This window comes from Euprymna scolopes, chromosome 10 (genome assembly GCF_053919585.1).
Source record: "Euprymna scolopes isolate OS-2025 chromosome 10, ASM5391958v1, whole genome shotgun sequence".
Taxonomy (NCBI): Eukaryota; Metazoa; Mollusca; class Cephalopoda; order Sepiida; family Sepiolidae; genus Euprymna; species Euprymna scolopes.
Window position 1 is genome coordinate 28,005,869 of NC_136491.1, and position 16,783 is coordinate 28,022,651.

General features: G+C 34.6%; 1 protein-coding gene across 1 annotated transcript in view; it reads left to right on the plus strand.

Moving 5' to 3' along the window:
• The window catches only part of LOC145285892 (uncharacterized), a 150,053-nt gene that overhangs the window by 62,180 nt on the left and 71,090 nt on the right, over positions 1 to 16,783 (plus strand). Inside the window, exons 14-20 of the mRNA XM_080134357.1 lie at positions 1,850 to 1,995; positions 3,972 to 4,071; positions 9,258 to 9,416; positions 11,520 to 11,622; positions 13,056 to 13,318; positions 14,613 to 14,747; positions 15,829 to 15,926. Coding sequence (XP_079990483.1) covers positions 1,850 to 1,995; positions 3,972 to 4,071; positions 9,258 to 9,416; positions 11,520 to 11,622; positions 13,056 to 13,318; positions 14,613 to 14,747; positions 15,829 to 15,926 — 1,004 coding nt within the window. The remainder of the gene's footprint in view (positions 1 to 1,849; positions 1,996 to 3,971; positions 4,072 to 9,257; positions 9,417 to 11,519; positions 11,623 to 13,055; positions 13,319 to 14,612; positions 14,748 to 15,828; positions 15,927 to 16,783) is intronic.

The following is a 16,783-nucleotide window of genomic DNA, read 5'->3' on the forward strand; positions in this document are numbered from 1 at the left end:
ACATAGATAAGCTCAACCGTTTCAGAACTTATGAGAAACTGGCGTCCACATAGTGACTTATATAAATGTGTGTGTACAGTCAGTGTGGGCGCGAGTTTAGATATATAAAATCACGTTGACACACACTCATCAGATCGCTGAAGTTAAGTAACGTTGAGCCTAGCCAGTACCAGATGGGTGACCATTGGGAATTCTAGATACCGTATTTGCTCTCCACTTATTCTGACTGTTTCCAGTGATCCTGAACCTCCACTGGTATTTAACCATGCTAACTTGGGTGTGGTTGGAGATTGAATATTTCTTGCCACAAAAATTTCGCACACAGGCACGTTTACAGTTGGTATTCATATTCAAGACGGAAGGAAGCTACCATATATAATTTATTCAGTATATAACGAGAAAAAAGATTAACATTTCAAAAGGCTTGTATAACTGGTTGCGCTCAATAGTAGTCCTCGCTTGCTAAATTATTCGTTTTTCTATTTAAAACATTTTGTGTGCTGCGCTTTCGCGCGAGCACTAATACCGCTGTCACGTGGACCATTTATGCTCGTCCAGTTGCAACAAGACAGCAACCTCGTCCTGTCTATAGCACACGGTTGCGACTATTTGAGTTCAATTTCGAGTTCGTATGCTTCTCTTGTATTAACCTATTCTTTGATGTTAATGGAGAAATACGCATTACTCTGCATTTGTCGTGTATTTCCCACTTTTTCCGTCTCTATTAAACTATATCTAATTTACGCAAACATTTCGTTTAATTCTGATTCCTATTTTATATAGGATAGTCTAATTTACAAATTTTCCTCAAATCTGCATTTTGATAATTCAACTTTGTAATGGTTTTCATAATTACAAAATTAGATTTGTGTTCGTTTGTAAAGTTTTTTGTTCATACACTAGCAGGCCGTCCGGCATTGCCCAGTCATAAAATACGCTTGCATATATTTTGATTAATGTAGATTTCGTCTTTATTATATTGGAACCAATAAATAGTAATTTAAAGTTAAAAAAACAAACTGCGCCCCCCACTGAGAATTGAAACCAGAATGTATAGCTTACGATTGAATTTTTCATTTGACGTTAATGCCTGAACTATGAAGACATGTTTGCAAGGCAAAAAATTAAAACCTGAACCAATAGCTATTACGTTACGCATGCATATTTGTAATGCCGTTGTTCGGCCTCCACCTGGTAAATTTCTTTAATTTTCACTTTTGCACGGATTTTCACCGGCTAAACCCAAATATAAATTTTCACATGGGTTCATATAGTGTGTGTGTGTGTGTGTGTGTGTGTGTGTTCTCATTTTCTGTTGACCAAAAACCGACAGTTTAGTGGGCAAACTTTTTTAAAGATATATAAATATAGAGGTTTGCTTATAACTTCATGAAAATATTACACAAGTATAAATAGCTTGTTGCTTTCTATGAACTTCATATACGGTCTTGAATTTGAGATGAGAATTGACGATTCGTATTTGGATTCTTTGAAATATTCTCAGGAGTTATTTACGTTTCAGTTGGTGTAATCTCTAACCTTTTCAAGTGTATCTTGCCGAACTCAGAATCTGCACGAATTTCGAACAAACTTTTATTCGATAGAGGTAGTATGTTCTTGTTCTGTCAGCCACGACCGAGTAGAAGTCTTAAGTAATCTTGTATTCTTGGATATACCCTTCTGGAGGTTGAAGGTTCAATCCTCAGTGTGGACAACTTCTACAAAGGAATTTTACCCAAGTACTTCATCCAGTTGAACTCTAATTAAATTTCAGAATTATCAAAATGTTTTTTTTTTTTTTTTTTTTTTCCTCAATTTTGATTTCTTGCACTTTTTTTTTTTCTTATAGATATCAGCTTTGATACAAACATTGCAAACAGCGACAATAAAATCTGGTTAATCCTTAATGACATCCAATTTAACGACAAATCGATATTGAAGGAAGACCTCTTCCGTATCCATTTCATCCACACTTCGTTCAGAAGATTCGATTCTGTAAGTATGACGGTGAATTACACTGCATTATTTTACATCTGTCGGTTTTACGCAAAATATTTCTCCTGTAGAAAGTAATTTTCCGATCTATAATAGAATCTGATTTTTAAGATCGGATTTCTTGGATCCCCCCCCCCCCGATACTTATCAGATGAATTTCTGTACAAACATATCGAAGAACACTGCCAGACAAACAATATAACTATTTGTCTAATTTCAATGTTTATGAATTCCTCAACAGCCTCTTGGTTCTTTGTATCTTAAAAGGCCCTCCATTGGTGAGGGGCCCCATTAAGGGGTTGCGTGGAATATGGAGTTACCCCTTAGTTACTAATGCTCCCAGGTCCACTCTAGTGTGAAATGGTAAAATCTATTGAAGCCTCTGGTACTACCGAATCGGGTAAGTCTTAAGATACTGGCATTTTTTCCCTTGGTAAACTCAATCATGTTCTGCAAAGTCAAATAATTTTTTATGAAACACCATGAATAGGTATTCGAAAATATGAAACTAGCCTGGGTGCTCGACGTTGTCCAGATATTTGGAGGTGTTGAGCTGAAGTGGTAGTAAGCAGGCTCAAACCTGTACAGTGAAAGGAAAACAACTTGAAAAACGTGACATCTTTGCTGTTGCGCCCATTGCCAAACCGGAAGTGACGAATGTTTAAATTAAGGCTTGTCAATCGAAAAGAGGGGATGACTTTCGAAAATATCTGCGAAAAAAAAGCGACCCCCTCCCTGTAGAAAAGTACCCAGTTGAGGGTGAAGCAATTAATGTTTGAAGAAATGCATATCATTTGAGGTGTTCATGTATGTCTGTCCATATATAAATTCAGTGCTATATGTTAATTCTAACCATGTGCGTTTAAACAACTGGAAAAATTTATAGGAGTCCATTTTAGGATAGACTACAAGACAAACTTCTATATTTTCTAACAAGAAAATTTTCAAACTACAGGAAAAAAAATCCTTTCCTTCCTGGCATTTAAAAATACTGGAGTTCACTTTGCAATGTCATCAGTAAGTTGCTTGAATCCATAAATAGTTGTCGATCACCTCGGTGGCAAACATGGTTTCTGTCCTGTGAGATCTATAACTAATATACTAATATCCAACAGAATCACCAAATCTATGCTCTCTAGAGCAATAGCTCTTGACATGGCAAAGGTATTTGATAAGGCTTTGCATAAATGCCTACTTCACAAGATCTCCAGCTATGGAATAACTAGGGATGTGTCCTTAACCATTAAATCCTTTCTCTGATAGATCTATAGTAGTTGTCGATGGACAGAAGTCTAAAGCTCATAGTATCAACTCTGGTGTCTCAAGGACCCATCCTGGGTTCAATGTAAGCAAGTTCTATTTGAGCATCCTCTTAAAATTCTAGTCCTTTTCAATCACTGCCCACTATTAGTGTTGTCCAACATGCTTGACGCTCAATTTATCCTTGAGTCGCCTTTGAGCCTTAGTAAGTGATGGCACCCTTTTTAAAAATGAACTATACTATCGGGTATAGGGTAGCTAAAGTAGGGACACTGTCAGTGAAGGAAGGAATTAGTTTGTGGCTTCAGAAAGTCTACATGCACTTAAAGTGAAGCTATCTGGTGCTTAGGTGTCTGGTTGACAAAGGCAGAGGACATCTTTGGTGTTAGGAATCTGACATCTATCCTCAATTTCTAAAGGGACTGGAAAGTAGTCCTTCAAGGGTCAGTGTAAATTAGTATGCCCTGGAAACTGATTCATATTCCTGGCGACTTTGAACTGCCTTCTCTCCTTTATAGCTAGAAGGGTAGATTAATTTATATGGACTTTGACATTCAACTGATGAGTTGAATTTTATTAACCCCGAAGCCATGATAAAATTTTCAACTTTAAAAAAAAATTTTTTTTGTATCGGAAATTTGGAAGGCTTTCATCGCATTGACAAAAACATTTTAATTTTTTTCTTGTTGGATAACGTTTTTAAATTCTTTTTCTAGATCTTGTCTTCTAAAGGCTGTGTTTCCCTCTCAAAGATTTTCTTCGTGAAAAAGCGTACTTTTAAAGAAAGGATTCTCTTTAATGCTGCTATTCAAATTGGTAAGTATAAGGTAGTCTACAATAGTCAGTTTAAGGTCATATCCAGGATCCTATCTGATGTTGAGGCCCCAGTTTGCGGGCTTTGGGGAGTGTAGAGCCACCCTTTAATTGCATTGCTCCCAGGTCCACTCTAACCCGGAGTGGTAGTATGTGTTAGGGTCCCAACTATGGTTTAAATAGAAGCTGACTTGAAAAAAAAAAACACTTTAAAACATTTTTCAAAATAACTGGATTCGGCATTAAACAACCTGAAAAGGGTTGATATGCTGTGAAACAACCAACCAACAAGTCACTTAATTTGCTACGCTAATTATAGAAAATGGCGTGACTTCTCCTGGATTACACCACTTATCTTGATTCTCGCCTCATAATCTCATTCTCTTCTAAAAAAAATGAAGTACTCCCCAACATGCATTACCTGTCATGAACCATTTACAGTAAAACACATATTAATCTACTGCCATGTTTTTAACTCAATTCGATCAAAATACTACCAATCCAAAGACCTAAAAGACTTCAACCATACAGACCCAAACAAAATCTTGAAATTCTTAAAAGAAATAAAACTATACAACAAAATGTAAACCTTCCCATTCTATAGAAACATTACTACACCATTGACCAATATTGAATCTAAAACCAAACATATAGCCAAACAGAACCCGGCATTAAATAACCTAACGGTTGATATGCCGTTAAACAAACCAATCAATCAATCGCCTCATAATCTGTAGTATTTAGCGAGGAGGTACAAAAAACACTTTGATATGAATCTACTAATATATAATCGTACATATGATCGTATATAATCGTACATATAATCGTACATATTGATCGTATATAATCAAGGATTGAACTCTGCTTTCCTGGCCTGTTAGTGAACATACCATTACACTAAATTGTCAGATTATTCATATTGGTAAATGAAAATCATATGTAATGTAAGGATGTTAGGTTTGTTTATCACTACAGGTAGTGATGGTCGTTTATGCTTAGTTGAAGGTAGTATGCTTCTGAGAAGGATTAGGTAGGTGGCAAGTCACTAATAAATGTGCAAGATTACCGTTTTTGGTAGTTAGTTAATGTACTTCCTAACTTCCGGTGTTTGCTGCCAGAAGCGGTGACAAGGCAAATCGGTTCCTTTCCTTTTTTCCTCATGCCTATATCTCCCCCGTGCATGTACGTTTCTTTTAAATTTTTTTAGTTTTTTTTTTCCGATCCTTCATTTATTTTTTACTAGCAGGGGTGCCCGGCGTTGCTCGGGTGTTTGGAGGTGTATGCTGTGCAAAAAAAAAAAATGATTTTTTTTTTAAAAACTTTGACCCCTATTATGACCCCTTAAAATTTATAGTTTCGGGCTCAAATCACTTTATTAAGTTAGATCCATGTTCAAGGAACCTATATCTAAAATTTCAAGTGTCTAGACCCAAAATTGTCGGAGGAGTTTGGTAGAGTTCTTAAAGGTCAAATCGTTGAAATTTGACCCCTTAACAGCCAAATTTCTGGCTGACACCCGTCACATCGATTTTTCCAAATCTCAGTACCCGGTATTTCAAATTTCGAGTCTATAGACTAAAAATTGACAGTTATTGCGTAGGGAAATCTACAGACACACAGACACGTTCACTTTTATAGATATATAGATTAACCATTGAAAAGTTCTATTTTAATTACTAATTATTGAAATTTTATAAATTTTTTTTATACGTTCATAAATTCAAGAATTCATTTCATAAACATTTATAAAATTTCAAATATACTTAATAAAATTGCAAATAGACTAATTGTTTTTATATATAATTTTTATTGCATATTTTCCTATGTCTTATATATATAATCGATCTCTATCTTCTCACTAGAAATACAGTAACTCTGATATAACTTATGACTCTGCAGCTCTTATATCCGGGTTACACTGTAGATTAACACAGGCTGTTAACACATCTCTTATATCCGTTTTTCTTGTATTCGGGGGCGTTATATCCAGGTTTCACTTTACTAAAAAATAAGTGAAGGAACTGATTTACCTTCCTATAGCTGATACAAAGGAAGTTAGGGAGTACATTAGCTGACTGACCCCTTTTTGGTCCCCCCCTCCCAACAAAAAGGATGTTGGACCTGCAAATTCAACCTCATCCATTCGTCTGTCCGTTTATATTTATTTATTTTTTTTTTTTAAATAACTAAGCCTTAAAATTTTAAATTTTGCACCCTCATTAAACATGAATAATTAAAACAATAACAGAACAGATTTTCTGAGAAAACTCCGGTTGCCCCTCTAACTTTTGAGTTAAAATGGCTAAAATTGACACTTTTGTGCTTATTAAAAAAAAAAAAATGCTTTTTCTTTAAAAACTTTCTGAAAAATTGTAACTTATTTCTATATAATTTTGTTTGTCTATATATTTGAAGTTTCATAAAAATCTTCCCAGCCGTTTAGGAGTCCATAAGAAACGAACTCGCACACCGTGCTTTCCTATATAAGTAGAGATAGATGAGGCGAACTTCTATATATTAGTAGAAAGTGAAAACTGAACTAAAGGAAAATTCAATTGAAGTTTAAACTTATATTCACCACGAACGTTGCATGTTGCCACCGAGATGTAAGGGGGTTACTCTGAATTAGTATGCTCTTATAAATCTGGCCAGGGAGTTGTGCAGCAAGATGTTTGTTCACATTACATTTTAGACTTCTGCTTGATGCTACAGTCGAACAGGCAGGAAATTCCAAAGGTGAGCAATCTAGTAAAAGCTATTAAAGTGAAAAGCTAGGGATCTCTAGTGATGTGGTGGGATTTTGCTAATTGCATTTACGTTATGGGAGTGCGTGGACACCAGTTAGTACATTTTATTAAAGTACTTAACAAAATGAGCACGGATACAACACTGCAGCGATGAAATGGGCTGGAGCTTCTAATCTGTTGGCCCTATTTTTAATTTTTATTCACCCCAAACAAGGCACATTGCTACTTTGATGTAGGGTACTACTATCAATGACATAATCTACAGGTGGCCTATGTGGGGGGAGTTTAGCAGCAAGATGTTGGTTCACGTTACACTTGAACTTCTGCATGTCAGTACAGTTGGAAGCAGGAATCTGGAAGGGAATTCCAAAGTCTAGCGGTTCTGTGGAAGAAACTACTAGAGTAGAATGCTCTTACATCTAGGGATCTCTACCGTGAAGAGGTGGGATTTTTCTGCTTGTCAGGGGGGGGTATTTACGTCAGGGGTGTACGAGTGCTTGCAGTTCGTCGGAGCATCTACCGTTAAAGTACTTGTAGAACAGGCAGAGGGATGCTACACTTAGTCGATGGGACAGAGGCTGAAGCTTAGATGACAGTTCAGGACCTATCAGGTTGGCAACTCTTTTGAACCTTGTCCAGGAGTGAGACTAGTAGCAGATACACCAGCCCAGATATAACAATACTGCATACATGGGCGAATGGTGGCCTTGTAGAGGTACAAGATACTTTCGGGCGTTAGTAGCTTTGTAGCACAGTAGAGAGAACCTATCTTCACAGCGGTCCTGACAATGCTCTCAATGTAATTGTTCCAACTCGTGTGTCCTGTGAACGCTAGGCCGAGGAGTTTAAAAGATGTACTTTCAGATTCTTTGGCTATTGGCCAATTAGATTAAGTCTTTTCTACCCTGTCTTGTGTAGCACTAGTGGTTAGTGCACCAGCCCAGATGTAGCAACAATACACATGCATGGGTGAATCCTGTATTTGTAGAAATAAGATACTGGCAGGTGAGAAAGTTACTAGCTCGGTAGGGGGAGCCAACCTAGGCAGCATTTTTTTGCAGTATCTTTTAATTTTAGCAGGTTATCTAGAAGTCTATTAGCCATGGTTGCAAAGGTTTCTTATTGTTAAAGGAAATTTGTCTTAAAAGCATTAAATGTAACTATCTATTGTTCAAATTCCACTAACCTGAAGATAATTTTCTAACGATGCTATCATCGACTTAGATATGTGCGTGTTTGATTCACGCATACGTTGACAATAGAGCATGGGTCATTCAGAAATGTAGCCATTTCTGACGAAATTGCATCAGATCGTTTATAATAAGTCTAATACAGGTCTGCTCGAGCCGATCCTTAATGTCATGTTTATGTATGACTATCGAGGACAACGGATTTTTTTTCTAAGGATCTGATTATATTAAATATTTGTCTATCATTATAAAAATTTGAGATGTCCATGTCGGGCCTTGTCAAGAGCTTTAAATATCTCTAGCGTCATCATAGTTTATGATGTATGCGTTCAGAGATGATAGAATATCTGCAGTAAAGCAAGCCTGCTTAAATCCATATTGTTGGTCAGAAGTTTAGTATCTTTTACAATCTTGGAATTTTGGAGCCTATCATAATTACAATTCTTTTTAATCGATTTAATTTTCAAAAAATTAAATGTTCTTTTTTAAAATCTATGCTAAAAGTTTAACTGAAAAAAAGCTATCAAATATTTATCTAGACTTCGATTTTAGTTGAAGTTTTTTGCCCTTATTTTTATTTATTTATTTATTTTTTTTCGAGTTGTAACATTAGGGCAATAAGAAAAACTGAAGAAAAAAAGAATTCTCCCCCTTAACTTTTTATTCTGATATAGTTATAACTTTTATTCCTCAACTTTCATGCAATGTTTCTCTTAAGTGCTGAGATATATATATATATATATATATATATATATATAAATAATGTGTGTGTGTGTGTGTTTTGTTTAAAGATTTATTTGGTAACATAATTGCATATATCCCCATGCTTCCGTTCAGTCTCAAAAGACAAAGGATGCCCCATAGGGGCAGCTGCGCAATCCCCAACCACACCTCCTGAATCGGCACTGTTTGGGTCCAGTGGCAAGAAGACCAGGACGATTGGAATCAATGCCGAGATAAGCGGAGAGCACATACAGCACCTGAAAGTCCCAAATGGTCACCCATTTAATAATGACCAGGTTCAACGATGCTTATATGCCTATTGCATGTGTTAAGTATTTACCTTTTCCTTTACCGAAGAAAGGTCATTTTTTAAAGGGAGTGTTTTTATGTATGAAACATGTAGTTGATCTCTCCTGGTGTCAAATAAAAACTAAATTCGATATACATAACCTTTTAGGCATTAGTTTTAAAAAAAATCAATTCTATGTAAAAAAAAATTACTTGAAATTTTTTTTTTTTTTTTTTACAGCCCTACTTGATTTGTTGATGCTGTGTAAATTTAAGCCAAACAAGATTGTCGGGGTCGGCCTATCGGAGATCCTTGTAGCTTACGTCGACGGATGTATCGGTTTAGAAACTTGCATAGACATTTTGGAACTGATTGCCACTTATTTTGAAGAGGAAATGGGTATGTATTTAATTTTTTTTTTTTTTTTTTTTTTTTTTTTTTAATGACATTCTTTGGTCAAATCTTTACAGCGTAGCTCTTTGGGAGAGTAAATTGAAAATTTGATTTCATTTCATTTTTTTTCTAAGCTTGAATAACAAGGTTTAACGAAGGTAATTTTAAAACTAAAGTAATTTGTAAGGAAAGATACGTATTTGGATTCATCGAACTACTGTTCTCATCTTAAGTGTCATTTTTTTATTTTTATTTTTTTTATTTTTACAACGCTCCGGTCGATGTAACCTCCGACCTTCAATTGTAGCTTGAATTTGTGAAGCTGTCAAACTCGAATTTGGACGGACCCTTGAATAGAACCCTTTGACTTCATGGGTGTAACACCCTCGTTCCATCAGCCATAACTGGATAGAGGTGCAAAGTAATTCTCAATTGTATTTTTTGGTCACCCACACTGAGAATTGAATCTTCAACCTTCAGGAGAATATAACTTGAATCGACTTTTTCAAGTACTGAAACCATTGCGCCACGAGTTATGACTGAATGAGAGCATGCTACCCTGAAGTAAAAGGGTTCCATTCGAAACCATGTCCAAAATCAGTTAGACAAACCTTCCAGAGTTAAACAAGACACCTGAAGGTCGAAGGTTACATCGACTGAAACGTGAAAATGACACTAAAGATGAAGTAGCCTGAAGATTCCAATTAATACGAATAATCCTCATCTCAAATTCAGAAATTTAAAAAAAAAATTACAAATTCTAATTAAGTTTGCAAGATTTGGCTTATTTTCTTTACCTTTTAAAACCTTTTACGTTTTAAGTGCAGAACTTTTCAAGTCGGAAGAATGAACCCCTCTGGGGGACAAATTGACAAACTCATTTCAGAAACTTAATTCAAACATTAAAAACATGAGTAACAAAAACGTTTATATGGTTAAAAGCTTGCTCGTTCATTTTTTTTTTTTTTCCATTAAAACAAATTTCTAATTCTGAACGATGTCGCAAATGTGCAAAATTTCACAAAACGTTTATTTGAAAGTGAGCTAAAGGGATAGCTAGAATGGATTTGCAACAATTTTAATTTGATAAAGTTCACAAATTATTCTATATTTTGATGTCATTAAAAATAGCTTACCTTTTGATACCTATCGATTTTTCATGCTCAAGTAGAGAACCATTTTCTTTTATTTTTTTAATTTTTTTTTTTTTTTTTTACGACTTTCCCTAAATTAGAACGATTGTACTACTTAATTTTAATACAGAATTAGGATTCCTCTTTATGAAGCATTCACCCCCCCCTCTATTTTATGCAAGGAAGCTGTGTGTGTATATATATATATAATATATATATATATATATAAAAAACCGTCACGGAGACTTTGAATCGGCGCTTATCGCAAATTCAAGCTCAATGAAATCACGTGCAGCTTTCTGATTTATCGATATTAATAAACAAACTCCTATTAAAAGGGATCCTGGGTATCTTAAAATATCACCGATGGTGAGGCCCCAGCTTGCGGGCTTTGGGGAGTATGAAGCCACCCTTTAATTGCATTGCTCCCAGGTCCACTCTGACCCGGAGTGGTAATACCAACTATAGGTTAATTAGAAACTCACTTGAAAAAACATTCTATTAAAAATTTTTTCAAAATAACTGGATTTGGCATTAAATAACCTGAAAAGGGTTATGCCATAAAACCAACCAACCTATTGAAAGGACATAAGTTAATTTTAGACACAGGTTAACTTACGCCCACCATCTATGTTAAATATAATGGGTCGATAAATTACGTAACAAAAATACTCATTTGATTTCACTTTTTAATAAATCTTCAATATATTAACTGCTAATTGACGTTAAATCTTTCACGTTATAATTTTTTTGTAATTTAAGGACGCTTTTCGTACTCCCCCCCCAAAAAAAACGGCCATACTCATTGCCACAAATATAATTTCAAATATTGTACTAGTATTTTATTTTCGATTTCATTCATCCAGAAGTTTTACAATAAAAACGAAAAGTTAATGGGCGCATGACATTGTGTATCAGTGTGTATAGTTTAAGTTTAATTTCTCAAGTGTAAAACAATGCTTGTTTGTATATTTAGGTGATTCTTCCCAAGACGAATCCTTACTTCATATCTACTGGAAACCGGAAGTGAACACATCGCTGTGTTTGAAATTGAAACATATTTTCCGTCCAAAAGAAAGGTATGTTCTCAGAAAATGAATTCCCTGTTTGAAACGCTCTATAATAATTTAAGATTTAACTGATAGAAAGATTAGACGGGTGTGGAAAGAAAACTGTCCAATTTCCTGAAGATGAATATTTTACTATTAGAAAATTTGAAAGAAAACATTTAATTTAATAAATAGCAATATTTTATTAAAAAACAATTTCATCTCGTCTGGTCTTTCTAACAGTTAAATCCTAAAGCATGTTCTAAGCTTTATTTCAAAATTACAGATCGCTTGCATATATATTTAAACTTTTCTTGACTGTTTAAAACAATTGAGCTAACCATCAAAAATATCTTTATCTTTTGGTAACGTCCCCCCCCCTCGGGAGCCGATCTTTGAAACTCCATGGATTAAGGAATCTTTCACCTTTATTTCGTAGTCTTCATTTTAAACAAGGTATTTTAAATAATTTATTGTAAATTCACTTCTACAATATCTTATATATATATATATATATATAAAGCAGAACGTCTGTCTAGTCACGAATAGGCTCCTATATGGTTGACTATTTTAAACTGATTACATATGATAGATGTATCGAGACACAGAAATGGGTATGTTTGATCTGGCAGAACGGTGGTTCATTAAAGTGTGGGGTCTGCATACGCGCCTGGTCCACAAAGTATGGAAATAGAAAATTAAAAAATTAAAAAAAAACGTTTACAAGTGTTTTTGATATAGATGTACATGAGAATACTTTAAGTATGTTTTAACTTAAATAGGGATGGTATGATAAAATTGTGGGGTCTGCGTTCGCGCCTGGCCTCCATAGAATGGAAATAGGCATACAACTTTAAAGACTTTTCATATCTGCGTAAGTATACTTTGATGATTGTTTCAGTTTGAAGAAATTATGGGGTGTTCGTTCGCGCCTGACCTCCGTAGAATGGAAGTATGTCACAAAGTTTAACAAGGTTTTTTTTAATATAGATCCACAGAATATTGTGATAAGTGTTTCAGTGTGAACAGGTATGGTATAATAAATTATGGGGGTTTATCTATTTTATTTTTACTTTCATATTTTGCTTTGGTTTTGATACCCCTAAATTCGAAGCTCTTTACAACCCTTCCTTTTCATAACCCATTATGCTTTCATAAATCATAGTCCATTTTCTGTAGGCTGTTTTTGAACCCAGTCAACGACGGGTACTTTTGCTAGTGTGTGTGTGTAATATATATATATATATATATCTCGTTGTTAAACTACATAGTTGCATATGATAGTCGCCGATACTCATGAGCCAATCTTTTGGGAATCCTTATAAAATTAGGAAAGACCATTCTTCCAACTTCTGAATAAAAGCAAATTGTTTCTTTAAATTTAGTTTTTATTAAAGTTCCTGAAAGTATATGAAACTGTTTTGCAAAACACGACTATTCAGTTTTTTTTTTTTTTTTTATAGATCTGGACGCTGGGTTTCCTCTGTGAAAAGAGATGGTATCACTCTGAAAGACCACCGACAATTTGGCTTTAACTACCTAAACCAAATGCTGAAAAATCCAACTAACATCTATTTGGCCAACATTCCCAAAGAGGATTCCATATTCTTATTCAATGGCGACTACAAACTTGACAGTCTCGATTTATTCAAATCGACACAACTTACCTATTGTCATCCATATTGTTCTTCTGTCCTGACCACCCTCGGAAAATTACATCTCTTGAGTAAGTGAAGACAAAGCTGTACTTTTCTAAGTTTTAAGTCACCGCCATCATCGGAGGTCACTCGAGGGTTAATATGTACAGTAGTCAATGGAACAATATCGTAATCGTTGGTAGTGAAAATTTGGTAAATTGGATTACTTAAGGGGAACGGCTCACCAAGAACTTGTTTATGTTGAACTTGAAGACCATCATATTGTCAGCTCGAAAGCAGGGAAACACGTTTCACTGTACAGTTCTAAGAATCCTTGTTCATGGAATCTACATTTAGGTTTATCTATTTGTTTGAAACCAACGTATTTCAAGTGAAAACCTTACGTCATGACGAAATTATAAAACCACCCCAAAATACGAAAAATGATCCAGTAAATATGCGAGACATTTTTAAATTCTTCATAATTACGTTTCGTCGGGAGGGGGTGGTGATCCCTCCCTTTAAAGGGAGAAGTCAGTTTGTCATGCTGACTTGGTTAGCACAGATCTTTAAAACATACGATAATTCAATAAATTCTATTATGTAATTTTAATTTTTTAATTCATACAAATTTCGCCATAACGTGTAAGTAGTTGATGTTTTACCTGAAATTCATTGGTTTAAAAGATTAATATAAGCAAGCAACTTATTTGGCTAGTCAGCCAACGTACTTCCTAACTTCCAGTGTGACTACTACCGGAAGCGGTGACAAGGCAAATTAGTTTCTTCACTTTTGAGTATTTCTATTGTGAAGCGATTTATTAAAATAAAATAGAAAATAACATCGTAAAGTATATAAAAATAACAAAATTATAAAATAAGTCTTTAATTTTGTTAAAAGTGCAAATAATTACTTTATTGAAAACTTATAAATATATGAAATGTAGGGTTTGTATTACTGTACACATAGATTCGAAAAAGTTGTTAAAAAAGAAATATATAACAAATGTTATCAAAGGCAAGATAAATTACTTTTCTACCAAACTGGATATATTTTTCGTGTTTTTATACAATTTAACATGTTTATTCAGTATAATATGTATATGAAATGTATTTTGAATTTTAAATACAAGTTTTGATTGGAATTTGTTTATGAAAGTATAAAAACATCAGAAAAAAAAAGTACATGCACAGGGAAAATCTAGGCGTCAGAATAAAACAAAGGAACTGATTTGCCTTCTCACTGCTTCTGGTAGCACTATGCCGGAATTAGGAAGTACGTTAGCTGACTATAACCTCTTATTTTCCTCTCTGCTTGAATGTAAAATTGTCTTGCCAACTTGTATAGTCTAGTTTGTCATATTCGGCTTCAAAATCTTTCAGGCGAAAATATCGACATAACCCAGATTAATCCGGACGTATTTCCATTGGGTCATACGACTCCCCCGATTGGACATCTGCTGAATTGGAATCATGAACAATGGACAAAGCCCAATTGGTTAAACTTTTGCCAATCCAGTATGTATAAATTACTAAACCAACTTTCTCTATGGTGTAAATTATTATTTTATTCATTTTTTTGTTTTTTACATATAAACAAATTCTTTAAAAGATTGCAAATACTCGAATGTGTGGAACTAGGCTTATTCGGAAGAGTTTATATTGATTTGTGAAATCCATACAATAAAACCCCTGATAACCTTAATCTAGTTTCTCATACATTTTTATGTTAATGTTTTTTTTTTTATGTTCGAAGTCAAACTACTAAAGATATGCTTAGGAAACTAATATATTTAGTAGTGGTCACTAGAAAACCAGATTTGTAAAATGCTAATTTGCACAGAATATTTGTTAATTCATTGTCGCGGTCGCTAGAAGCAGTTGGTCAGGAGGGGATCGACATTTAAATTTTTGTAAAACATCTGAAATATTTTCTTAGCATTCAAGGTTAGGACCAACATGTATGCCCACCACTCCGTGTTTTATACAGATAAAATCCCTTTTTATAAATTTATGAAAAAAAAAAAAAAATAGCCTGAAATGTTAGAAATGTTTAATCCGGATTAGAACCACTCCATAGTGTAAATGTGGTATTGTGGTTACTGAGATTCTAGTAAAGAAACATTTTTATCATAGGGTCTCATGTAAAACTTAGTAAAATTTTTAACTATTAAAAGCTGTATAGGGGAGCCAGAAAACATTTGAAGTTTGACAACCACTTCAGACATGTCTACCCGCCTAAACTAAATTTGGAAACAGCAAGTATGACTAATGGCGCCCATTTTCCTTATTTTTGTTGGTCTTTGGCTTAATTTGTTGAATTGTCCATGCAAATAATTCAAAGTGTATCTGTTTCTGGTCGGAGGAGAGAAAATTCTTGGATGAGCTTAAAGATCTTGCACAACAAATACACAAGCACGTTTACGTTGGTTGTCCTTACTAGCTGATAGCAATACCATTATATAATTTTGAGTTTGTTCGTTTTGAAAGAATAAGTTTACGATTGAAATCTTAACCTAAACAAAACGAAAAATTTTTTTATTTTTTATATATTATGTTGATGAATCGCTAACCTCGATTTTATTTCTATTTCTTCCAGTAAAGAAAGAGCGTATTACAAGTTTCCCGGTTATACCATGCTTCACGATGTACGAACCAATGTCTATCTTGATTACAAACGTCATCGAACTGCTGGAGGTAACTTTATTTCCGGACGAAATTGGTGTTGGGAGTCTGAGATACTCGGCCATTGTTGTCTAACAATGTTCTAATTGGACATAATTTATAAATTAACTGAACAAATCTTTCATCCTATGTTTCTATATTCCTTCGCTTTCACTTTGTGGCTGCCACCAGATTCATCTTTTCATAAGTTAGATAAGTTTTGGTATTTTGGGGCCATTTTTAAACCATAATGCCGAAATATCAAAGCTTAATATAGACAAGCAAAACCAGTCTCCATAAATGCAGGGCAGAGAGCGGAAATGGCAAAATCCACTATAAAACAACCAAACCAAAAGATACAAACTAATGATTGAAAATACAAAAAGCTTGAAGAATAAAACCTATAAAATAACTGGATACAAAATCGAATACTATTCCCAAAACAACCGGATTCGGCATTAAATAACCCACAAAGAGTTGATATGCCGTAAAACAAAACAACCAACCAGTCTCCATAAAATAATCCCATAAGATGAGGTAAAAAAAAACAGGAAAAAATATCGTTCTAGTTTTATATACGACACAATCATGTTGACCCACTGGTTCTTGTTAGATCACCGAAGTTAAGCAACGTTGAGCCTGGCCAGTACCAGATGGTGACCATTTGGGAAGGCAAGGCGTATATACCACAAGGTAAAATATCAAGTTGAGAAATTGGCACGGTCTATCCTTCTGTCGTGGGTAGATGGGAATCTCTTAAGCCATGGTAGGCAACCCATCTAGTGATGGTGTCACGATAAAAAAAAAAATACGCTTGATAGCCCTGGCAAAGCATCAAGTATTCAGCTACTGACAAGATTTTAATTACACCCCAAACTCGTGTAGTGAGT